General features: G+C 44.2%; 1 protein-coding gene across 2 annotated transcripts in view; it reads left to right on the top strand.

Moving 5' to 3' along the window:
• MBOAT7 (membrane bound O-acyltransferase domain containing 7) overlaps window positions 1-26,530 on the top strand; it is a 43,560-nt gene extending 17,030 nt beyond the window's left edge. For both annotated transcript variants that reach the window (XM_040432727.1, XM_040432736.1), the window contains 4 exons: window positions 17,997-18,153; window positions 21,330-21,690; window positions 22,119-22,301; window positions 25,633-26,530. In XM_040432727.1, the coding sequence (XP_040288661.1) occupies window positions 17,997-18,153; window positions 21,330-21,690; window positions 22,119-22,301; window positions 25,633-26,011 (1,080 nt within the window). In that variant the 3' untranslated portion in view covers window positions 26,012-26,530. The remainder of the gene's footprint in view (window positions 1-17,996; window positions 18,154-21,329; window positions 21,691-22,118; window positions 22,302-25,632) is intronic.
• Window positions 26,531-27,207: the final 677 nt, after the last annotated feature.

The following is a 27,207-nucleotide window of genomic DNA, read 5'->3' as shown; positions in this document are numbered from 1 at the left end:
AGCCATGGCTTTTTTTATTTTTTGACCGATTCTTTTAGGTAGGGTCTAATTTTTTGCGGGATGAGATGACGGTCTGATTGGTACTATTTTGTGGGACATACGCCTTTTTGATCACTTGGGTTTTTTTTTTTTTTTTTTCTTTCACCGTTTTTATATATATTTATTTTTCTATGGTGTTTATCAGACGGTGGATCTTGTGATATACCGTATTTTTCGCTTTATAAGACGCACCTGATGATAAGACGCACCTAGATTTTTGAGGAGGAAAATAAGAAAAAAAAATTTTTAACCAAAAGGTGTGCTTTTGGAGGGGTTTTGAACTAATGGTGTGCTTTTGGAGGGGTTTTGAACTAATGGTGGTCTGTGGGTGACGCACTGTTATGGGGGGACCTGTGGGTGACGCACTGTTATGGGGGGACCTGTGGGTGACGCACTGTTATGGGGGGACCTGTGGGTGACGCACTGTTATGGGGGGACCTGTGGGTGACGCACTGTTATGGGGGGACCTGTGGATGACACACTGTTATGGGGGGACCTGTGGGTGACGCACTACTACGGGGGATGTAGCATCATATATAGCATCTTATGTAATGGGGGTCACTATTCACACAGGGACAATATACTGTGACACATCTGATACTGTGACCAGCATAAGATGATCTTATGCTGGTCACAGTATCATGTGTCACAGTATATTGTCCCTGTGTGAATAGTGACCCCCATTACACCACAGGGCACACAGTAGACTTTATATGTAAAATCTTTTAATGGCTCTGCTTTCTTCTATACCAGTACTCACTATAAAAGCAGCAGTCCGGCCAGCACGTGACGTCACTCACTCAGTCAGTCACGCTCCTGCCAGCTTCATTAATGAAGTGGGAGGAGCATGACCGAGTGAGTGACGTCACGCGCCGGCAGGACCGCTGCTTTCATAGTGAGTACTGGTATAGAAGAAAGCAGAGTGTAATGAAGCCGTTTTCATATGTAAAGTCTATAATCTTCAAGCAGTGTCTCTGCTTTAAACTAGGGCAATCCTCTGTAGTGCAACTCACTATGAAAGCGGCAGGCAGAGCGGCAGCGTAACCTCGCGATTCTCACTCATTAATGCTCCTCCCACTTCCTTCCCATGAATGAGTGAGAATCGCGAGGTTACGCTGCCGCTCTGCCTGCCGCTTTCATAGTGAGTTGCACTACAGAGGATTGCCCTAGTTTAAAGCAGAGACACTGCTTGAAGATTATAGACTTTACATGTGATAATTACCGTGAGCGGGGTCCGATGTATTACAGTACAGTGACTGCATCGGGCCCCGCCGCGAGTGTTGCCAGCCTCCGTCCCCTCCTCCCACCCCTCTGATACATCGCGGCTTGCGATGTATCAGCGTGACCAAAGTAAACATGGCAGTGTTCGCTTTATAAGACGCACTGCCATTTTCCCCCCACTTTTGGGGGGGAAAAAGTGCGTCTTATAAAGCGAAAAATACGGTATTTATAGAGTCGGTCATTACGGACGTGGCGATACCTAATATGTGTGGGGGTTTTTTTCTTTCTATTTTTTATTATAAAATAAGGGGAAAGGGGCGTGTTTTGTTATTATTTTTTTTACTTCATTTTCTTTATTACTTTTATGAATTTTATTAAAAACACTTCTTTTTTATTTTTTTTTTTTTTATTTTATTTTTTTACTTCTGATCACTTTTGGGGGTCTGATCCCCTCTGCAATACATTACAATACATCTTGGATTGTAATGCATTGCCTGTTATTGTATGACGGGTGCCTGAGGCTGGATCTCCTCGGCACCCGTAGAAGACAGTTCCCGATGCTGTGCAAGGCATTGGGCAGCCTCTGCACGGCATCGGGCTGCCTTGTCAAGCATCTGGTCCCCGCCACAGCAGCGCAGGGACTCGTTGCGCTCACTCACCCGACACAAACCCCTTCTATGTCGCGGTCAGCGCGGACTGCGGCATAGGAGGGGTTAATCCGCGGGCATCTGCATTTACAGCGATGCCGGCGGATACAGCAGGGGCCCGGCTACCAGGGACTGCCGGGCCCCTGCAGTGATCGCGCGCACCTCTCCGGTGCCTGCTCGATCACCATGACGTACTATTACGTCAAATTGCGGGAACGCAGTGGTTCCCATGACGTAGTAGTACGTCATGGGTCGGGAAGGGGTTAACTCACAGTCTGCCTCTAGACCCAAGGACAATCAACAATGACTGTTTCTGTCAAGTGGGGGGAAAGACTTTCTCTATTTTTTTTGGGCATGAAAAGAGATCTTGTTATGCCCGTGGATTTTAGGCATCATAAAAAACGGTTTTTTTCTGGAGTTTGCCTCCCCTCCCCTCACTGGAAAGATTGCAAATCTCACTTTCAATTCTGCAAGAAACCTGACTTTAAGACAATAAATCTTTTCTCTAATAGAAAAAAAGTGTCCTGTTTCAGATTCGGAAAGGGGCAGGGGGTTTTATTCTTTTTTTCTGGTACCCAAACCGGACGGGTCATGCAGGATGATCATAAATCTAAGGGATCTAAATCATTTCCTGAAATACAAAAAATTCTGAATGGAGTCTGTCCAGTCCACAATAAAGCATCTCTACAAAGACTGCGTCATGGCCACCTTTAGACATAAAATACGCCTATTATCACATTCCAATTCATGCAGATTTCCAAAAATATCCGTTTGGTATATCTCAGGCCCCCAGACTGTTTGCAAAATTAATGGCCGAGGTTATGGCCCACATAAGAGAAAGAGACATCCTGGTGATCCCTTATTTGGACGACCTCCTGTTAGTGGCAGAATCCGAAGATCTCCTAACCGCTCATATTCTGAAAGTAATAAGAATCTTAACAAAACTAGGATGGCAGATAAACTGGGGGAAATCAAATCTGATACCTTTCCAAAGATGGATGTTTCTGAGTCTAATCCTGGATTCAGTGAACCTTTTGTTTAATTCTTCCTCAACACAAAGTATCACGAATAAGAGAAGACGTGTGGTCCCTTGTAACTTCAAAGAATCGAACCATCAGACACGTCGTTTCTTATTTAAACAGGCAGGGAGGAGCCAAATCAAAAAGCCTTATGTCCTTAACCGCAGACATTTTTTTTTTTTTTTCTTTTTTTTTTTTTAACGTTCCCTTCGTCAACGCTGTATATTTTAAAGGGAGCAGAGAACAAGGTGGCAGACTTTTTAAGCAGAAACCAGTTAGATCAAGGAGAGTGGTGCTTAAACCAAGAAGTCTTCAGCCAGATAATTCAACTTTGGGGTCCTCCTCAAATAGACCTTTTTGCGACCAGACAGAACAAGAAATGCAACCTTTTTCTTTTCTCTAAATTCTGAAGATTCTCCGGCAGGGATAGATGCATTCTCTCTTCCGTGGCCGAATCAGCTCCTGTACGTCTTTCCGCCTCTTAAGGCTCCTTCCGAAGGTACTACAGAAGCTGAGGCAGGAACGGACGAAGCTTATTCTAATCACCCCATTTTGGCCAAGGAGGACCTGGTTCACTTGGTTGAGGAAGCTTTCCCTGACAGATCCCTGGATTCTGCCGGACAGGCAGGATCTGTTGTTTCAAGGCCCTATCCTCCATTCGGGAGTGAGCAGTCTTCATCTAGCAGCATGGTATTAGAGGGGGAAATCTTAGAATGCAGGGAATTGTCTAAAGAAGTTATATCATGCAGAAAAGAAGTAACCTCCACCATTTATTTCAGAATATGGAAGACTTTCCTAAACTTCTGTAAAATCCCGGTTGATCCCTCGAGTTCTCCTCCCATGCCGAAAATTTTAGATCTTTTGCAAAAGGGTCTGGATAAAAACTTAACTTAAGACCGAGTACTCTCAAGGTGCAGGTCTCTGCCTACTTTGATTTCCCTATTGCCAATCATCCATGGATAAGGAGATTCTTTAGAGCCATTAGTAGGATTAAGCCTGCGATTAGATCCTCAGTCCCCCCCCTTGAGACCTTAATCTAGTTTTATCTAGATTATTGAAGCCTCCTTTTGAGCCCTTGCAGGATTTACCTATTAAAATGTTATCTTTCAAAGCTGCCTTTTTGGTAGCGATTTACCTCGGCCATGCGTGTTGGTGAGATTTTGGCCTTCTCTGCCGTTTCTCCTTATACTAACATCCTGGAAGACAGGGTACTTATTAAGCCAGATCCCTCCTTCTTTTTTTTTTTTTTTTTTACCTAAAGTGGTCTCTGTTTCATAGGACCCAAAACATTGTTCTTCCTTCCTTGTGTCAGGACCCAAAGAATGAGAAAGAGAGGAGGCTCCACTGTCTAGACGTCCAAAGATGCCTATCAGAATATTTGAGGGTTACTAGTCAATGGAGAAAATCCTCTAGGCTTTTTATACAGTTTTGTGGTAAAAACAGGGGTGATAAAGTTTTTTCTAGAACACTGTCTAGATGGATAGTAGTGGCCATCTCCTTAGCTTATTCTTCAGCAAGGGAATCCCCTCCTTTCAGATTTGGTGCTCACTCTACCAGATCCATTTCTACTACTTGGGCAGAGAGGGCTGATGCATCTCTAGAGCAAATTTGTAGGGCTGCTACCTGGAAGTCTGTGTACTTTCTTTCTCCACTACAGATTAGATTTAGACTCTATGGAGCAGTTTTTCTTTTGGCAGAAAAGTTTTGCAGGCAGTGGTCCCACCCTAGGGTTCTGTCATGGGCATAAGGGAAATTTAAGATTACGTACCGGTAATCGCTTTTCTATGAGCCCAAAAAAAAAGGATAAGAGTGGATGTGTTTTAGGACAAGTTCTCGCAATTAATTGGTGGTATGGGGGAGGTATCTCTCCTTAAGTATCTCTCCCCTGGAAGGAGGTGGTCTCTCAAGGATGCTGTCATGGGCTCATGGAACAGTGATTACTGGTAAGTAATCTTAAATTTCTCTCCCCAGACATCTCTCAGGGGAAGGTTGGGAGCTCCCTACACACATTAGACTGTCTGCTCAACCTGCCATTTTCTGTGGGTTCAGCTGACAATGCACTAAAGTCTATGGGGCCTTTACAGTTCCTACTCTGCACACATGTTTATTCAAACTGAGTGATGGACAAAAGATCTTTCTGGGAATTAATTCTTTAGGCCGACTATTGGTCAAAAATTTCAAATACGGCCAACTTCTTTTCAGACGACGATGGTCTATATTAAGTCGTCAAAAATGATTTGTTCTTTGTTAAATTTCACCCAATAAACCATCGTTCTGGTTAAAATCTGTTTTCAGCAACTTTAGACCAATGTGAAAGGCCACTATCTGGATATTAGACAGGGTTAGTACATCTGCTCCACTGCAGTAATATTCTGTCAGCCATGTTGCAGAACACATTTCTGAGGAAATGTTTAAATTTAAAGAAAAAGCACCAAAGGGCTGATGGTTAAAGGAACCACATGGTGGTTACACATATCACGGGGTATATTCTTTATGTTTTGCTTAAGAATATCACTTCTCATGAAAGGCACAGGGTTATAAAGTAAAGCATCTTCATGGTGATCAGAGGAGTGAATATTATCGCCTGCGGAAACCTTTAGATCTGAAATGGTTCTTATCACAGAACATTTGCTGCTTTCACATTACCTGCCTCTACTGTACGTACAACCAGAAGGAAAGGGGATACGTAACAACATGTAACTATACTCTGACTGGAAGAGAGCCAGGTCAAAGTCTCTTCTATCGGACAAGGTAACCAGAGATTACAGCAATCATTCGCTACTAATATCTGTGCAGGAATAATGCCTTTGACACGAGTGGTACCTGTCTTCATCAGGCCTGAAACAAGAGATCCCCTGCATAGGAGACCACTAGCTTTATTCTTAAAGAGGACCTGTCACCTCTCCTGACATGTCTGTTTTAATGGCTCCATGCATTCCCCATGTGATAACAATTCTGGAACATCTATTCTTATGGCTCCATGTTGTGCCGTTCCTTTATTATTTCAACTAGAAGTTATGAATGAATTGCCAGCAGTCTGCAATAAGGGTACAGAGGGGTGGTAGCAAGTTGGTGGTGTGTATTATATATCCCATTGGTTGGGGTTCATGATTTAAAGGGATTGTGCAAGAATGGGGTGGTGCCCCCCTCCCCAATTCGTCCGGTCCCGTAAAGAAGCCATGTCCATTGTTTTAATAGGATTATTTTTTATTTGTGAAAAAACACTTTTCTACACCCCGTCTATTTCAGTGGGCTCCACAGCGTAAGATCAGAGAACTGTGGATAGAGGATAATTTGTTATAACCGGAATACCCATTTAATGTTGGCAATATCTTTTCATGTGTGCATATTTCCCAACTATTTTCCCAATCCCAAAACATATCGCGACACTGGATAAGGAGGCAGTCTCTACCTTGTTGTCTAGCTTGGGAAAAATCTGCAGGAAAAGCAATCTAGTAATGATACTGACATCTGTAGAATTGTGGCGGTTTGGGAATCCCTAATATGGTGGCTCAATTGAAGTTTCTTCAGGATTTTTCTGCGAATAATATTGTAGTAAATATGAATAGAGCATTAAATGGGAATAATGTGCTACAATTTTTAGAATCTGGACAATTTGATAAACCTAATTTTAAATTAGTGACTATAACCCCTACTTTTTCTCCCCCATACACTGAATACAGGTGAAACTCGAAAAATTAGAATATCGTGCAAAGTTTATTTATTTCAGTAATGCAACTTAAAAGGTGAAACTAACATTTTTATATATATATATATATATATATATATATATATTAGACTCATTACATGCAAAGCGAGATATTTCAAGCCTTTTATTTGCTATACCGTATTTTTTACCCCATAAGACGCACTCCCCCACCCCCCCCCCCAAAAGTGCGTCTTATGGGGCGAATGCTGCAGCATCGCAGACTGCGATGTATCAGCTGGAGGGAGGAGGGGCCGGTGTCATGCAAATGCGGCGGGGTGGTGCGGTCACTGTACTCCAGCCCCGCCGCTCACTCACTGCTTTATTGCTTAAACACTTTATAATAATAGCTTTAAATGACGTTCCGATCCCCAGCCCCATCTGTACTACCGTACTTACTAAATGTCCTGTAGCAGGCAGAGCACGGCGGGCGGCCGGCCAGAACTCGCTGACGTCACGTGCCTGCGCCGCCTACTTCATTCATAAAGTAGGCGGCACAGGCATGTCACTTGACATCAGTGAGTTCCGCCCGCCCGCCGTGCTCTGCCTGCTACAGGACATTTAGTAAGTACGGTAGTACAGATGGGGCTGGGGATCGGAACGTCAATTAAAGCTATTATTATAAAATGTTTAGGCATTAACCACCTCAGCCCCTATAGCTTAAACACCCTTAAAGACCAGGCCACTTTTTACACTTCTGACCTACCCTACTTTCACCGTTTATTGCTCGGTCATGCAACTTACCACCCAAATGAATTTTACCTCCTTTTCTTCTCACTAATAGAGCTTTCATTTGGTGGTATTTCATTAATCGAAATTGAACGATTTTTTTGCAAAAAAATGTCATTTTTCAGTTGTAAAATTTTGCAAAAAAAACGACATCCATATATAAATTTTGCTCTAAATTTATTGTTCTACATGTCTTTGATAAAAAAAAAATGTTTGGGTAAAAAAAAATGGTTTGGGTAAAAGTTATAGCGTTTACAAACTATGGTACAAAAATGTGAATTTCCGCTTTTTGAAGCAGCTCTGACTTTGTGAGCACCTGTCATGTTTCCTGAGGTTCTACAATGCCCAGACAGTACAAACACCCCACAAATGACCCCATTTTGGAAAGTAGACACCCTAAGGTATTCGCTGATGGGCATAGTGAGTTCATAGAACTTTTTATTTTTTGTCACAAGTTAGTGGAAAATGATGATTTTTTTTTTTTTTTACAAAGTCTCATATTCCACTAACTTGTGACAAAAAATAAAAAGTTCTATGAACTCACTATGCCCATCAGCGAATACCTTTGGGTGTCTTCTTTCCAAAATGGGGTCACTTGTGGGGTAGTTATACTGTCCTGGCATTCTAGAGGCCCAAATGTGTGGTAAGAAGTTTGAAATCAAAATGTGTAAAAAAAAATGCCCTGTGAAATCCGAAAGGTGCTCTTTGGAATGTGGGCCCCTTTGCCCACCTAGGCTGTAAAAAAGTGTCACACATGTGTATATCTTGGTCAAATGCCAACTTTGTATAAACAAAATGGGAAAAGTTGTCTTTTGCCAAGATATTTCTCTCACCCAGCATGGGTATATGTAAAATGACACCCCAAAACACATTCCCCAACTTCTCCTGAGTACGGCGATACCACATGTGTGACACTTTTTTGCAGCCTAGGTGGGCAAAGGGGCCCAAATTCCTTTTAGGAGGGCATTTTTAGACATTTGGATACCAGACTTCTTCTCACGCTTTGGGGCCCCTAAAATGCCAGGGCAGTATAAATACCCCACATGTGACCCCATTTTGGAAAGAAGACACCCCAAGGTATTCAATGAGGGGCATGGCGAGTTCATATAAAAAAAAAATCTTTGCCACAAGTTAGCGGAAATTAATTATTTTTTTTTTTTCTCAGTTTCCCTTTCCGCTAACTTGGGACAAAAATTTCAATCTTTCATGGACTCAATATGCCCCTCAGTGAATACCTTGGGGTGTCTTCTTTCCAAAATGGTGTTATTTGTGGGGTGTTTGTACTGCCATGGCATTTGAGGGTCTCCGCAATCATTACATGTATGCCCAGCATTAGGAGTTTCTGCTATTCTCCTTATATTGAGCATACGGGTAATGAGATTTTTTTTTTCCGTTCAGCCTCTGGGCTGAAAGAAAAAAATGAACGGCACAGATTTCTTCATTCGCATCGATCAATGTGGATGAAAAAATCTCTGCCAAAAAAAGAAAAAGGAGGGGAAAGGCGTCTGCCAGGACATAGGAGCTCCGCCCAACATCCATACCCACTTAGCTTGTATGCCCTGGCAAACCAGATTTCTCCATTCACATCAATCGATGTGGATGAATAAATCCTTGCCCGGATTTTTTTTTTTTATATATACAAAGTGTTTGCCAAAGTATATGAATACCGCCACCTCCTCAGCTCATATGCCTCGGCAAACGTATCTTTTACTGCAGAGGAGAAATCTCATCTTGCAGCGCCGCATACACCGACTTGCGTGTAATCTGACAGCAGCGCAATGCTTCTGTCAGAATGCACATCAGTGCTGCAGCTAGTCGATCGGTTGGTCCACCTGGAAGGTAAAAAAAAACAAAACAAAAAAGAAAAAACCAGGCCGCAACGCAATAAATTTATTAACTTTTGAACAGAACATATAAACTTTTTTTAACTTTTTTAACTGAACGTTAACTTTTTTACTTACCGGTAATTTTTTTTTTGTTTAGTTTTTTTTTACCTTTATAGAACAAACCTCTCCTTCCTCATGGGACAATGTGCAAAGCGCAAATCGCCCAAAGATGTGGCGAAGTACGTTATGCACTTTATCCCAGGTGAAAGGAGAGGTTTGCAGCAGCTGTGAGTAAAAAGGCCCTAATAGCCCTGTGTGCCTGTCCTGTGAGATGCAATCCCTATGCTAAGTGTACCTGGGTGTGGTACTTCCGGAAACACTCTCCAAAGCATAGGGCAGGGTGGTCAGGACAGTCAGGACAGAAATAGCGGGTGTCACGCCTTATTCCACTCCTGCTACAGACACGACATCTTTTTCGGGGTGACGTTTGGGTTGAGGTACCAGGAACGACACTGGGGAAATGTTGCTCGTGTAGACGGCTAACTACACTGGTGGATGGGGCCACGGAACCTTCTGGATACAGGAGGTTCTCGATGATCTTTTCCTGGAATTTGAGGAAGGATCCTGTTCTCCCAGCCTTACTGTAGAGAACAAAACTATTGTACAGAGCCAATTGAATTAAATATACAGACACCTTCTTATAGCGTCTGGTGCGTCGGGAAACTAAATACGGAGACAACATCTGGTCATTGAAGTCCACCCCTCCCATGAGCAAATTATAGTCGTGGACTGAGAGGGGCTTTTCAATGACACTGGTTGCTCGCTCAATTTGTATTGTCGTGTCTGTGTGAATGGAGGAGAGCATGTAAACGTCACGCTTGTCTCTCCATTTCACCGCGAGCAGTTCTTTGTTACACAAGGCAGCCCTCTCCCCCCTTGCAAGACGGGTGGTAACGAGCCGTTGGGGGAAGCCCACGCGACTAGTTCGCGCGGTGCCACAGGCGCAAATCTGTTCTAGAAACAAATGCCTAAAGAGGGCCACACTTGTGTAGAAATTGTCCACATAAAGATGGTACCCCTTGCCAAATAAGGGTGACACCAAGTCCCAGACTGTCTTCCCACTGCTCCCCAGGTAGTCAGGGCAACCGACCGGCTCCAGGGTCTGATCTTTTCCCTCATAGATCCGAAATTTGTGGGTATAGCCTGTGGCCCTTTCACAGTGCTTATACAATTTGACCCCATACCGGGCACGCTTGCTTGGGATGTATTGTTTGAAGCCAAGGCGCCCGGTAAAATGTATTAGGGACTCGTCTACGCAGATGTTTTGCTCGGGGGTATACAAATCTGCAAATTTCTGGTTGAAGTGGTCTATGAGGGGCCGAATTTTGTGGAGCTGGTCAAAAGCTGGGTGGCCTCTGGGACGGGAGGTGGTGTTGTCGCTAAAATGCAGAGAACATGGGCATGTGATGGGCAGAGAACATGGGCATGGGCCCTGGACATAGCAGCAGAGAACATGGGCATGTGATGAATCGGGTTCGTGGACCAATATGACCGCAATTCATGCTTTTTAGTTAGACCCATGTTGAGGAGAAGGCCCAGAAAAATTTTAATTTCGGAAACTTGGACTGGTTTCCACCGGAAAGGCTGGGCATAATAGCTTCCCGGGTTGGCGGATATAAATTGTGTGGCATACCGGTTTGTCTCTGCCACGACTAAGTCCAAGAGCTCCGCAGTCAAGAACAGCTCAAAAAATCCCAGGGCCGAACCGATCTGAGCCGTCTCAACCCGAACTCCAGACTGGGCGGTGAAAGGGGGAACTAATGATGCGGCTGAAGTTGGTGACTGCCAATCAGGGTTTGCCAGCACCTCAGGGATTCTAGGGGCTCTACGGGCCTGTCTGTGCGGTGGCTGCGACGGGGTAACTACTGCACGTGCCACCGTACCAGCTTCAACTGCCCTTCTGGTGCTCGCCACTTCACCATGTTGTACGGCAGTGCTGGTACTAGGTCCAGGGAGGGCTGCGCTGCTGGTGTATGCCTCACCACGTGATCCGACAGCGCCAGCCCCACTCTGCTGCTCTTGAAGCGGATCCTGCGCAACCTGTGGTCTAGCGACACGGGGCCGGGTACGCCTGGTTCTATCAGGGACCTCCACCTCCTCGTCCGAACTTTGGGTCAGAGAGCCACTGCTTTCTACAGGTTCATATTCTGACCCGCTAGATTCGTCAGATGAGGGCTCCCATTCCTCATCCGACTGGGTCAGAATCCTGTAGGCCTCTTCAGAAGAATACCCCCTGTTTGCCATTTGGACTACTAAATTTAGGGGTATTCCCTGAGACTACCCAAGAAAAAAAGCAAGCCTGTCTTACAAAGGGGAGGCTAGCGAAGTACCGGAGGCCGCTGCGGTTGATAAAAAAATATCAAAACTGATTTTTTTTTTTTTATCGCCGCAGTGCTTGTAAAGTGAATGTGCAGTGATCAAAAAAATATATATTTTTTGTCACTGCGGTGGGGCGGGCGTGGGTGAACGCACGTGTGGGCGACCGATCAGGCTTGATCGGGCAAACACTGCGTTTTGGGTGGAGGGCGAACTAAAGTGACACTAATACTATTATAGATCTGACCGTGATCAGTTTTGATCACTTACAGATACTATAAAAGTACAAATGCTGATTAGCGATACGCTAATCAGCGAATCAGTGACTGCGGTGCGGTGGGCTGGGCGGTAACTCACGCTAACTACCTAACCAAGGGGCCTAAACTATCCCTAAAACCTAACAGTCAATACTAGTGGAAAAAAAAGTGACAGTTTACACTGATCACTTTTTGTCTTTCACTAAGTGATTGACAGGGGCGATCAAAGGGGTGATTAAAGTGTTAATTGGGGTGCAGGGGGTGATCTGGGGCTAAAGTGTGGTGTTGGTGCTACTCACTGTGAAGCCTGCTCCTCTGCTGGATCCAACCGACGAAAAGGACCAGCAGAGGAGCAGACAAGCCATATAACAGATCATATTTACTAATATGATCTGTTATATGGCTTGTGATTCGTTTTTTTGAAAATCGCCAGCCTGCCAGCCAATGATCGTTGCTGGCAGGCTGGTGACGAAATTGTCCTTTAACTTTTGCCGGCCCGCGATGCGCGGGCCGGCTTTGAGCGGAATCTCGCGTCTCGCGAGATGACGCGTATATGCGTGACTCTGCGCAGCGCTGACGCCTCCGGAACGCGATCCTGCGTTAGGCGGTACGGAGGCGGTTAAGGAAGTGAGTGAGCGGTGGGGCCGGAGTACAGTGAGCGCACCGGCCCTGCCGCATTTGCATGACACCGGCCCCTCCTCCCCCCCCTCCCACAGGTTTAGCTATGGTATATTAGGGCATCTGTGGATGCCACTATTATGCGGTGGGGAATATGTGGATGGCACTGTTATGGGGTGGGGGATCTGTGGGTGACACATATATAGCAGTGCCATCCACAGATCACCCCCCCATAGCAGTGCCATCCACAGATCACCCCCCCATAACAGTGCCATCCTCAGATCCCCCTCCATAACAGTGCCATCCACAGATCCCCCTCCATAACAGTGCCATCCACAGATCCCCCCCCCCTCCATAACAGTGCCATCCACAGATTTCCCCCCCTCCATAACAGTGCCAACCACAGATTCTCCCCCCCCCCCATAACAGTGCCATCCACAGATTCCCCCCCCATAACAGTGCCATCCACAGATTTCCCCCCCCCATAACAGTGCCATCCACAGATTCCCCCCCCCCCCCCCCCCATAACAGTGCCATCCACAGATTCCCCCCCCCCCCCCATAACAGTGCCATCCACAGATCCCTCCCATAACAGTGCCATCCACAGATCAACCCCCCCCCATAACAGTGCCATCCACAGATCCCCCCCATAACAGTGCCATCCACAGATGGGCATGCGCAGCCGCCCTCCATTCATTTTCTATAGTGCTGGCAAAAAACTTCTATGGGGAGCCAGCTTGGTGGTGACCGGACCGGAGTCCTCCAGCCACCACCTTGCAGGGCTCCGTTCTCAATATAGGTGCAGGTCCCAGCGGTGGAACCCGCACCTATAAGACAATGGGGGCATATCCTAGAGATATGCCTCCATTGTTCATGAGGAGACAACCCCTTTAATAAACTTTCCACAATTAAAGGCTTGATATCTATGATTTATGTGGCCATATCTAAGTTCAATCCCACTTCTTCCCATTCTTTCTTGCAAGAGAAATGGGAAAGGGATGGAATTTGTTATCCTGAGGATGCTGGGCATAGATGATTTTTTTTTTTTTTTTTTTTAATCTGTTAAATATTTACCTAAGAGTGATTATAGAATGACCCAGTTCTAGATTAGGCTACTTTCAAACTAGCATTTTTGCGGATCCATCATGGATCTGCAAAAACGCTTCTGTTACAATAATACAACCGCATGCATCCGTTATGAACAGATCCGGTTGTATTATGTCCTATATAGCCATGACGGATCCATCATGAACATTATTGAATGTCAATGGGGGACGGATCAGTTTTCTATTGTGTCAGAGAAAACTGATCCGTCCCCATTGACTTACCTTGTGTGCCAGGACGGCAGCGTTGTGGTGTCCGCCTCCAGAGCGGAATGGAGACGGAGGCAAACTGATGCATTCTGAGCGGATCCTTTTCCATTCAGAATGCATTCGGGCAAAACTGATCGGTTTTGGACCGCTTCTGAGAGCCCTGAACGGATCTCACAAACGGAAAGCCAAAACGCCAGTGTGAAAGTTGTCTTATATATAAGGTTTATTTTACTCCTGTCAGACTTAATAAAATAAATATGAGAGATTCAGTTAAATGCCCAAAGTGTGAGGTGGCAGGGGTGATTGGATACACTTGATGCGGCGTTGCCCCAAGTAGGTTAGACACTGGCAAGAGTTCCTCGACAGTATTGCCCTTGGAATCTACAGTGTATAGAATTAGGAACATTTTTAATAAATGGATTGGTTTATGAAAACCATGGCTTAAAGACTTAGATATTGCAGATGGAAGGAAGTTAAAGGGGTTGTCTCACTATTTATTATTTATCATGTAGAGGAAGTTAATACAAGGCACTTACTAATGTATTGTTATTATCCATATTGCTTCCTTTGCTGACTGGATTCATTTTCCATCACATTATACACTGCTCGTTTCCATGGTTATGACCACCCTGCAATTCATCAGAGGTGGTCGTTCTTGCACACTACAGGAAAAATCTCCGCCCTCTCTGGTGGTCGGGTCTGTGCGAGCGTGCATAGGCCAGTGCTTTTTCCTTGCAGTTAAGTTAGTCTTTGTCAAAAATCACTACATGTCTATAATATAATTGCACTTAAATGACAGACGTTCCATGAGAACGGGTATGGGTCATACCTAGGTGAAGAGTGAATGTATGTTGTGCCTGGTATGTCTTATTGTGGCATGTGACACAATGAAGCTATATACCAATACTTTAAACCATGAAGGACCCGTACATGTACGGCGCTGGTGGACGTGACTTAAGGACCAGCTCCGTACATGTACGGCAGGCTGATTGGGCGGGTGCAGGAGCTGCACCCGCCCAATCAGCGACAGGGGTCCGGCAGTCACTGATAGCCGGAACCCTGCTGTATGCGCCGACATCGGTGAAAACACAGATGCCGGCGCATTAACCCTCACACTGCCGCGGTCAGCGCTGACCGCGGCACGTGCGGGATCCTATCGGGTCCACGTCACAGCAGTGTGGCTGCCTTGCATGACAGCCTGTGAGATCCAGTCCCCTGGTTCTCACAGGCAGGAAGCTGTAAGTGTATTACACTGTGTAATACACTTACAGACAATGTATTACAATACAGATGTATTGTAATGCATTGTAAAGGGGATCAGACCCCCAAAAGTTGAAGTCCCAGAGTGGGACAAAAAATAAAGTGAAAAGAAAGAAGTTAAAAAAAATAACGTTATACAAAAAAATTAAGTTTCAAGTAAAAAAAAAAAAAAGCGTCCTTTTTCCAAAATAAAGTAAAAAAAAAATAGGTAGAAAATAGGGAAAAAAAATAAAAGTAGACATATTGGGTATCGCATCGTCTGTATCGACCAGCTTTATAAAAATACCACATGACCTCAGGTGAGCACCGTCAAAAAAATAAACTGTGCTAAAAAAATAATAATTTTTTTGTCACCTTACATCACAAAAAGTGTAATAGCAAGCGATCAAAAAGTCATATGCACCTCAAAATAGTGCCAATGAAACCGTCATCTCATCCCGCAAAAATTATACCCTACCTAAGACAATCACATACAAAATAAAAAAAACTATGGCTCTCAGACTATGGAGACACTAAACATGATTTTTTTGGTTTCAAAAATATTATTGTGTAAAACTTACAGTGCTGCCCATAATTATTCATACCCCTGGCAAATTTTGACTTAGTTACTTTTATTCAACCAGCAAGTAATGAGGCACACAAAAGCTCGCTTGGCCTTTGCAAAAGCTCATCTGGACAAAGAAGAAGACTTCTGGTCTTCTGTGTTATGGTCAAATGAAACAAAAATTTAATTGTTTGGTCACAATGATGTTTCCTTCATTTGGCGTAAAAAAGGAGAAGCCTTCAACCCAAAGAACACCATCCCCACTGTCAAACATGGTGGTGGGAACCTAGTGCTTCGGTGGTGTTTTTCAGCCAATGGACCAGGGAACCTAAACACAGTAAACGGCACCATGAAAAAAGAGCAATACATGAGGATTCTCAATGACGACATCAGGCAGTCTGCAGAGAACCTTGGCCTTGGGCACCAGTGGACATTTCAGCATGACAATGACCCAAAACACACAGCAAAAGTGGTGAAGAAATGGTTAGCAGACAACATTAACGTTTTGGAGTGGCCCAGCCAGAGTCCAGACTTGAATCCAATTGAGAATCTGTGAAGGGAGCTAAAGATCAGGGTGATGGCAAGAAGACCCTCCAACCTGAAAGATTTGGAGCCCATTGCTAAAGATGAATGGGCAAAAATACCTGTGGAGACATGCAAAAAGCTGGTCTGCAAATATAAGAAGGGTTTGATTGCTGTAATAGCCAATAAAGGCTTTTCTATTGATTTATTGAGAAGGGTATGAATAATTTTGGACTAGACACTTTTTGCTCAAATGTAAAAAAAGGCTAAGAAATGTTTTTTTTCCCACAATAATGCCTCTTGTACATCGTCTTATTATCTTTTGGGAGACACCTATGTCATTTCCCATCAAAAAATTACTTGCTGGTTAAATAAAAGTAACTTTAAGTCAAAATTTGCCAGGGGTATGAATAATTATGGGCAGCACTGTAAATAAATAAAAAAAGTATACATATTAGGTATCGCCGCGTCCGTAAGAATCTGCTGTATAAAAATATCACATGATCTAAGCCCTCAGGTGAACATCGTAAAAAATGTAAATAAAAAAAAAAAGTGTCAAAGCCATTTTTTGTCACAAAAAGTGTAATACCAAGCGATCAAAAAGTCATATGCACCATAAAATAGTACCAATCAAACCGTCATCTCATACTGAAAAAAATTTGCCCCTACATAAGACAATTGCCCAAAAAATATAAATAAACTATGGCTTTAAAAATATAGACACTAAAATTTTTTTTAAAAAAAATGCTTTATCATGTAAAATTGTCATATTTGGTATTGTCGCATCCGCAACAACCTGCTCTATAAAAAAAACACATGATCTAAACTGTCAGATGAACATTGTAAATAACAAAATAAAAACTGTGCCAAAAACAGCTATTTTTTTTGTTACCTTGCCTCACAAAAAGTGTAATATAGAGCAACCAAAAATAATTTGTACCCTAAAATAGTACTAACAAAACTGCCACCTTATCCCATAGTTTCCAAAATGGGGTCTTTTTTTGGAGTTTCTACTCTAGGGGTGCATCAGAGGGTCTTCAAATGTGACATCGCAACTTAAAATTATCCCAGTGAAATCTGCCTTCCAAAAACCATATGGCGTTCCTTTCCTTCTGCGCCCTGCCGTGTGCCTGTACAGCAGTTTACGACCACATATGGGGTGTTTCTGTAAACTAATGAATCGGGGTAATAAATATTGAGTTTTATTTGGCTGTTAACCCTTGCTTTTGTTAGCGGAAAAAATGGATTAAAATCGAAAATCTGCCAAAAAGTGAAATTCTGAAATTTCATCTACATTTTCCTTTAATTCTTGTAGAACACCTAAAGGTATAAAGTTTGTAAAATCCGTTTTGAATACCTTGAGGGGTGTAGTTTCTAAAATGGGGCCATTTATAGGTGGTTTCTATTATGTAAGCCCCACAAAGTGACTTCAGACCTGAACTGGTCCTTAGAAATTGGGTTTTGGAAATTTTCAGAAAAATTCCAAGATTTGCTTCTAAACTTCTAAGCCTTCTAACGTCCCAAAAAAAGAAAATGTCATTTACAAAATGATCCAAACATGAAGTAGACATGGGAAATGTAAAGTAATAACTATTTTAGGAGGTATCACTATCTGTTTTAAAAGCAGATAAATTGAAATTTTGAAAATTGCAAATCTTTCCAAATTTGTGGTAAATTTGGATTTTTTTTTTATTAATAAAAATTAAATATTTTGACTCAAATTTACCACTGTCATGAAGTACAATATGTGACGAGAAAACGATCTCAGAATGGCTTGGATAAGTTAAAGCGTTTTAAAGTTATCCCCACATAAAGTGACAGGTGTCAGATTTGCAAAAAATGGCCTGGTCCTTAAGGTGAAAAATTGCAGGGTCCTGAAGGGGTTAATCTGACTTTTTGCTTGTGTTTTTATTTTCCAGCTTGTGAGCTTTGCAAATGAGGTGCAAGAATTTAACAGAGTCAAGAAACAAGAAGTGTCATCATTTTCCAGTCAGTCATCTGTCAACATGATTCCCAAGATCCCAAGTCTGATTGAGGTTTTCTTGTACAGTTATTGCTACATCGGACTCATGACTGGTAATACTTGAAGGAATCGGATGTAGTCACAGTTATAGTGTCAGTGCAGCGGGTCACAGTAGTGCATACATCTTGTTAAAGTGGTATAGCTGAGCGTGGCATGCAATGCCTTTCTCTTTTTTAAAACTTTATGCTGCTGCCTTGTGTTAAAAAAAAATATAAGTTTTCCCCATTATTCTGCACCCAGTACCCCATAATAAGAAAGTGGAAACAGGAAAAACGGATATTGCATTGACATAGGTATTCAGACCCTTTACTCAGTACTTAGTTGAAACACCCCTGGCAGTGATTACAGCCTCTAGTCTTCTTGAGTATGATGCCACAAGGTTTTCACTCCTGGATTGGAAATTTTCTGCCATTCTTCTCTGCAGATCCTCTTAAACTCTGTCAGGTTGGATGGGAAATGTCGGTGGACTGCCATTTTCTGGTCTCTCCAGAGATGTTCGTTTGGTTTTAAGTCAGGGCTCTGGCTGGGCCACTCAGTGACTTGCACAGAGTTGTCCCTAAGCTACTCCTGTGTTGTCTTGGCTGTGTGCTTAGTCTCATTGTCTTGTTGGAAGGTGATGCTTGGGCCATGTCTGAGAACCATGGTACTCTGGGCCAGGTTTTTATTAAGAGTATCTCAATACTTTGCTCCATGCAGCTTTCCCTCTACCCTGATCAGTCTTCCTGTCCCAACCACTGAAACCCACCCCACCCCACCCCACAACATGATGCTGCCACCACCATGCTTCACTGTATGGTATTGGGCAGGTGATGAGCTGTGCCTGTTTTTTCCAGACGTGATTCTTAGAATTGAGGCTAGAAAGTTCAATCTTCGTTTCATCAGACAAGAAAGTCTTGTTTCCCACAGTCTGAGTCCTATAGGTGCTTTTTTTGTAAACTCCAGATGGGCTTTCCCTTGTTTTTTACTGAGGAGAGGCTTCTTTCTGGTCACTCTGTCAAACTCCAGAATGTAAAAGAAATGTTGTGGAGTCGCACTCACCAGAACTCGTGGTCATCCGGAATGCAGCAGCCTGCCTGGAGTCCTAGATCCATCAGGGCTCTTGAACATACAGTCCAATGAATAAGGATGGAGGCAGCATGTCCGGTACAAAAAAGTCCCTTTATTGGGAGCCGCTTAAGTGAACAAAACGTGCATAAGGTAGTTGCGTTTCGGCTATCACATAGCCTTTATCAAACACCATGTGTACTCCAAAAGATCCTGTTTAAAAACCCTAAACCACCTTTTTAAACAGGATCTTTTGGAGTACACATGGTGTTTGATAAAGGCTATGTGATAGCCGAAACGTAACTACCTTTTGCACCTTTTGTTCACTTAAGCGGCTCCCAATAAAGGGACTTTTTTGTACCGGACATGCTGCCTCCATCCTTATTCATTGGACTATAAACTCCAGAATGGTCACCCCTCTTACCAAGGCCCTTTTTTCCCTGATTACTTAGTTTAGAGGGGCAGCCAGCTCTAGAAAGAGTTCCATTTAAGTATGTGTTCCATTTAAGGGTACTTTCACACTTGCGTTGTTGGATTCCGGCAGGCAGTTCCATCACCGGAACTGCCTGCCGGATCCGGCAATCTGTATGCAAAGGGTTACCATTTGTAGACTGATCCGGATGTGGCTCCGTCTAACAAATGCCATGCAATACCAGATCCGTCTCTCCGGTTGTCATCCGGAAAAACGGATCAGGTATTTCTTTTTCGCATTTTTAAAGATGTGCGCATGCGCAGACGGGAAAACTGGATCCGGCAAGTGTTCCGGAATTTTGGACGGAGAAAATACTGCAACATGCTGCAGTATTTTCTCCGTCCAAAAACCGTACAGTGAGTGACTGAACTGAAGACATCCTGATGCACACTGAACAGATTGCTCTCCATTCAGAATGCATTAGGATAAAACTGATCAGTTTTTTTCCGGTATTGAGCCCCTACTGACGGAACTCAATACCGGAAAAGTTTAACGCAAGTGTGAAAGTACCGTAAGAATTATGGAGGGCACTGTGCTCTTGGGAACATTCAGGACTGGCCTTCACACAATCTTGTCTCTAAACTCTATAGGCAGTTCTTCCCTCCTCATGGCTTAATCTTTACTCTGATATGCATTATCAGCTGTGAGATTTAAATAGACAGGACTGTGTATTTCCAAATCATGTCTAATAAACTGAATTTACCTCAGGTGACTCCAGTCAAGATGCAGAAACTACTCAAACATGATCAAGAGAAATGGGAGGCCCTCCAGAGCTACATTTCAAGTCCTAGAAAATGATCTGAATATGTTAATGCAGAATTTTAGTTTTTTCTTTAACCCACAGATGACCCAACGCAGTACATGTACGGTAAAAGTAGTCTGTTTAAATATGGCACCTGCCTGCGAGTGCAGCCATCCCCATAGATGCCAGATTTGAAACAGCAAATGCCCGGGGCTAATGTCTGCAATTGGCGATAACACAGATCCCAGAAAAACCCTTCAAAAGCCATTGGTCAAATGTGACCTTGGCATCTGAAGGCTGAAAACCTGGAAGCGTTGTGCTTCTGGGCCTGGAACGTCTCCCCCCAAGCGGCGATCTGGGGAGCCACGTGTTAGTTCTGATGCGCTGGGTCACTCTGAAGAAACTCATTGTATGAGACCTGTAATTCCTATGGAGGCCTGCAGGTGGCAGGACTCAGGATAACAGCCCACTAGGCTTACAATGCAGTACTAATACACTGCAATGTAAGATAAGAGACCTGAAGATTGCATATTCTAGTCTGTTATAAAGAATTTTTAAAAAGTAAAAAAAAAAATATGTATCCTTTCCCCAGTATTAAAATAAGAATAAACAATAAAAAAAACTAAACATCGTACTTATCTCAGCATCCCAAAATGCCAGAAGTATTAAATATCTATGTATTTATCCTGTATGATGAATGCCGGAAAACAGGAAAAAAAATTATTTTCCAAAGTTACATTTTATTTTTTATTTTTTTCAGTACTAAAACACAAGAAAAACTATATAAATCTAGTATTGCTGTAATCGTACTGACCCAAAGATTGAAGGGCACAGGTCAGTTTTACCACATAGGGAATGTCGTAAAAACATAACCCATAAAACTGTTAAGGAATTGCATTGGAACCATGAAACCTGCAGTCTAACCATGCAGTTGATCATGTTGTGAGTAGACTGTGTTATCTGTTCTCTAGGCCCCTTCTACAGATTTAAGACCTACCACGACTGGCTGCACCAAATTGGTTCTCAAGATATTCCGACCTGGAAGCCCATGTTGATGCGGTTGAAGCCGGCCCCTGTGTTTGGTGTTCTGTTTCTCATTGTTTCACACTACTTCCCTCTGGAATACGTGAAGAAAGAGGAGTTCTACGAGTGCTCCTTCCTGTATCGCCTCTTCTACATGGTCCCCATCTTCTTTGTGTTCCGCATGCGCTTTTATGTGGCCTGGATATTTGCAGAGTGTGGTTGTATCTCTGCCGCCTTTGGTGCCTACCCTGTTGCAGCCAAGTCTCGCTCTGGTGCGGGACCAACCGTAGAATATGCGCTACTAGAGAGGTAAGCTTCCAGTGCAATTCATGGCACTCTTGCTCAACACTAAGGGGGTCATTTATTAAGACAGGCGTTTTAGACGCTGGTCTTAAAAACCCCTATAGCTGGCGGTGGATCTGCTGAAGTTATGAAGAGGCGCCGGCCTCTACATAACTTTGGCGTATCCAACGCCAGTCTAAATGTAAGCCAACTTCCTTGCTGGCTTACATTTAGACTATTTTCTACACCTACAAACGCAAAAACACAAATGCAACATTTTCTACACCTAAAACAGATGTAAAAATGATGAATGAGACAGGTCTGCCCCAAAAAGTCACAGATTGCGGAGCAACTAACCTTTGAGCCGCAATCTGCACCAGAAATGAGCCTAATATAGGCGTATTTATGGATAGTAAATGACCCCCTAACTATACAACAATATGTTACCCTTATAGAGACGCTGATGGAACAAAGGTGAACGTCGAGTATGACTATGAGACCATCAAGAACATTGACTGCTATGGAGCAGATTTCTGTGTGAAGGTGAAAGACGGGATGCGCTGCTGGAACATGAGTGTGCAGTGGTGGCTGGCACAGTACATATACAAGAATTCACCCTTCAAGTCCCTTGTGTTTGGGTAAGTTCATTGCACTAGATTGTCCATTGTCAACTATGGCAGGAAAATGAGCCATCACTAAGCCATCAGTTTAGGGCACCATATCTGTGTTATTTTGCTGGGTTCCTTAGGGTGCTCGCACACGGCACTGTTTTGACATGCAGTTAGGATGCAGTTTTTTTATTAAATGATTTCCACTATACAGAACACTAAACTCATGTCAGAACTGCACTCAGGGCCGGCGCCACCCATAAGCAAAGTACGCCACCGCGTAGAGCGCACTCTTGCTGGGGGCGCCGGCGCCGCTCTGGCCAGGTTTAGCATTAGGACCTTTTTATCCAGCCCGCAGCACCGCCTCCTAGCTAATTAATTCACTTCACTTGTCGCTGAGGTAAATGCAGAGAAGCGGCGTAATCTCGCACAGGCGCACTAGATACAGTAGCCTGCGCCCGGGCCGTGCGGACTACTGGCAAAAGCATCGTCGAGCGAAGTGCGCATGCGCCGTTTTCCAGCACATCTCGGTCTGCCAGTAGTCCGCACGGCCCGGGCGCAGACTACTGTATCCAGTGCGCCTGTGCGAGATTACGGCGCTTCTCTGCATTTACCTCAGCGACAAGTGAAAAGAATTAATTAACTAGGAGGCGGTGCTGGGCGGGGAGGGGATCTGTGGATGACACTTATTGGGATCTGTGTATGTGACACTTGTGCGGATCTGTGGGTGACACTTAGGGGGATAAATGGATGACACTTAGGGGGATCTGTGGATGTGACACTTATGGGGATCTGTGGATGTGACACTTATGGGGATCTGTGGATGTGACACTTATGGGGATCTGTGGATGTGACATTTAGGGGGATCTGTGGATGTGACACTTAGGGGGATAAATGGATGACACTTAGGGGGATCTGTGGATGTGACACTTATGGGGATCTGTGGATGTGACACTTATGGGGATCTGTGGATGTGACACTTATGGGGATCTGTGGATGTGACACTTTTATGGGGATCTGTGGATGTGACACTTGTGGGGATCTGTGGATGTGACACTTGTGGGGATCTGTGGATGTGACACTTTTATGGGGATCTGTGGATGTGACACTTGTGGGGATCTGTGGATGTGACACTTGTGGGGATCTGTGGATGTGACACTTGTGGGGATCTGTGGATGTGACACTTGTGGGGATCTGTGGATGTGACACTTGTGGGGATCTGTGGATGTGACACTTGTGGGGATCTGTGGATGTGACACTTGTGGGGATCTGTGGATGTGACACTTGTGGGATCTGTGGGTGACATGGTATGTAGCTGGAGGTAGAAAACGTGGCCTTACCACAATGAAGGGTACAGTCTGTATAAATAGGTGGGTGACAAAAAAGGGGCGGGTCAAAGGGCGTGGTCAATAGGCAGAGTTGAGGGGGGGGGGGGGGCGGCAAAATTAGCTTTTGCCTAGGGTGGCAAAAATCCTTGCACCAGTCCTGACTGCACTGTGTGCCAGCACCCTTACTGAAGTTCTTGGCTTTTAACCCTGTCCCACAAATAGGCATACAAGTACTAACTGTGGTGTTTTTACCACCATAAGACCTAACGGTATGCCAAGGAGCTGTGTCATGCCATCACTAGTGGGTGCTGGCTGTAATATACAGCTGATATCCTACTTCAACAAGTTAACTAAAATCACCTTTAACCCCTTAGATGCCATGGTCAGTAGGGAACAAGGTATCTTAAGGGATCCTTCTCCCTCTGTCAGTACCCTGCAACACTATCGTGGGGTGCTCTTGGGGCCCCTCGGCCTGCCAGAGGCATCTGCATATTAAAGGGGTTGTCCGGGTTCAGAGCTGAACCCGGACATACCCCTATTTTCACTCAGGCAGCCCCCCTGAGGCTAGCATCAGAGCATCTCATGCTCCGATGCGCTCCCTTGCCCTGCGCTAAATCGCGCAGGGCACGGGCTCTTTTGTTTATCATAACACACTGCTGGGCAGAAGCTTCCGCCCGGCAGTGTGTTCGGTGATGTCACCGGCTCTGATGGGCGTGCTTTAGCGCTGCCCTAGCCGTTTTACTGGCTAGGGCAGCGCTTAATCCCGCCCATCAGTGCTTCCTGGCAGCCACATGGAGAGTCCGGTACATCACCGGATCTCCAAAAAATGCTTTTGCCCTTGCGCGATTTAGCACAGGGCAAAGGAGAGCATCGGAGCATGAACTGCTCCGATGCTCATGTCAGGGGGGCTGCCTGGGTGAAAATGTAGGAATGTCCGGGTTCAGCTCTGAACTCGGACTACCCCTTTAATAGTTTTCCTGTCAGTGTAACAGGTCAAAGCGATCAAACATTCACTGCTTCTAGATGCTGGCAAGTTGCTGAAATGGACATGCCAGGAGAGCTGACAGTTCCTCATTAAAATCTCTGTTCAGCCATTTCTCTCCTGTATATCTGAATATGAGAAAGTAGTATCACATACATTACAGCTCGCCCAGCTTTTCTTGCTCTTTTCACAAGAAGATTCATCATGTACATACATTTTGATAATTGACACATGCACAATGTTTAAATGAGTCCATCGAGCCCAGGGACGGGCAGTTAAAGTGAGAATTTCTCCCTTTACCTTCTCGTTATCTGCCCATCCCAGTTTTCTAGATAAAGGGCATATAACAAACAAGTCCATGTCCTGGTGAAATACTTCTATCTGATATTTTTAGGAGGTTTGTCTGGCGAAAATCTAACTGAAATAAGTACATTATAAGGCTGCGTACAAATCAAAAATGTGGAACAAAATAGAGCAGCATGCTGTGATAATTTGTCCAGTAAAATGCCGGGTCACATGAGGGAAACCGGACAGACTCCTTTATGGTCAGTGGCATCTGTTAGGCACCCTTCGTGTCCATCATGTGAGTGATCCGGCGCTCTTTTGATGTGAACACTTTATCTAGTGAAAAGTAACTCTATATAACTAAATAGGTTTCCCCGGTGATCAGGACAGATAATCAATATCTGATCAGCAGGGTCGGACATCCCGCATCCCCACTGCTCAGCTGTTTGAAGACGCCGCAGCGCTCCAGTAAGCACCGTGGCCGCTTGCTAAGCCAGTGATGTCACGTGCATTGTCACATGGCCCAGGTGCATCTCAGTCCCATTCAAGTGAATGGGGTTGAGCTGTAATACCAAGCACAGCCGCTATCCAGTGGATGGTGCAGGGAGGCAGCTGATCATCGGGGGTGGTTAGTGTCAAACCCCCAACGATCAGATATTGATGACCTGTCCTGAGCACATTTCATCAATAAAAGACCCCAAAAAACTACTTTACACAAATGACTTCTGTTAGCAAAGGCTAATTTTATCTTTTGTCCCATTAACAGGAGTGCCTGGACCATGTTAGTCAGCGCCTACTGGCACGGGATTCATCCTGGGTATTACCTGAGTTTCCTGACCATACCCTTGTGTCTGGCATCAGAGACCTCCATGGACGTTGGCCTGAGACGTCGCCTGTCTGATTCTGGCAAGCTAGTGTTCGACTGGGTGCACTGGTTCCTTAAAATGAGGGCCTATGACTACATGTGCATGGGTTTTGTCCTGCTCACCTTCTCTGACACGGTCCGCTATTGGCACTCCATTTATTTTGCCATCCATGTGGTGGCTGTTTTCTTCTTGATTGTTGGCAAGCTGCTGGCCATGGCCACTCCTCGAGCTCCCAGGAGCAGCAAAGAAGGAAAGGAAGAGATTAAGAAGGAAAAATGATTGAACGTCTTGTGCCCGGATGTCTCTGCAAGCCATAGAATATCTGTGCTTGTGCTAGACTGGATGTCCTGATTGAACAAGTCCTATGCTTCAGGTACCAGACTGTGAAAGACTTTATTTACTGCACATATTGGGAGTTGCAGTCTCTCAGTAGTACGTCAGCGTCCCTGTCTTCACCCGAACTATGTGCTTCCTTGAAGGACCACAGGGTGGTTATTACACTTCACACTTATCATTTATTTACAGCTTTTTTATGTTTCAGCCACATAAGTTGTGATCAAATGCGTGTTTGTGTCACAATGCCTCTTATCATTGCCATATACTCATCCTCACGTGTTTGTCTTTAGTTCCCCCTACTGGTAGGACCATGAATTGCTGGAAATAAGAAATTAGTTGACCATGGTCTTCTACAGCTGCAAAAAAAACCTTTGTGGGGTAACCTTTTTTTGTAATCCAATAGGAATTATTATAATTAAAATAATTACATTTTCAGTAAGGGCGACACAAATGGAGAATTTATCATAAAGTTAAGGCCTCATGCACACGAACATTATCCATTTTGTGGTCCACAAACCGCCGATATACAAAATAAGGGTATTCTCTGTCTGCCATCTGCACTTTTTGTGAACTGATTGACTGTAATGGGTCCATGGACCGCAAATTGACAACTAGGTGTCACCAGGTTGAGGGGTGTCACTGCGCACGCTCACACTGTCCAATCAGTGCTGACATAATCAGACTGTAGGGGACACACTCCTTTGAACAGGCAAAATAGTAACACCCAGTTGGCAGTTTATTCATAGATTTCCCGGAGAAGTAACAGAAGAACAGCACAATGCAGAGTTCAATTGTTATATTTCCACATAATTGTTTTTTATCGCACATATTAGAATTTCGGCAGGTCCTCTAAGGCTCTGCACAGCTGCAGCACACACTGCTGTTCTTGCCAGCAAAATGATGAAACATAATAATGATAACCAGAGAGTTAGGCATGATAAGAAGGCTGGTTGCTGGAACATATGCCATTCTACTGGAGAAGTTGCTGGCACCTACACATGTATGATAACATAGTATTACAGTATTTTTTGGACTATAAGACTCACATAGTTAACAGTCAGGGTCCTCCAGCATTGCCAGACCTCCCTAACTGCCTGCTTAATGATCCAATAGAGCACTCATACAGTGTTTTGCTGGAT

Source organism: Bufo bufo, chromosome 1 (genome assembly GCF_905171765.1).
Source record: "Bufo bufo chromosome 1, aBufBuf1.1, whole genome shotgun sequence".
Classification (NCBI taxonomy): Eukaryota; Metazoa; Chordata; class Amphibia; order Anura; family Bufonidae; genus Bufo; species Bufo bufo.
Note: the sequence above shows the minus strand (reverse complement) of the source record. Positions and strands in the feature narration are given on the sequence as shown.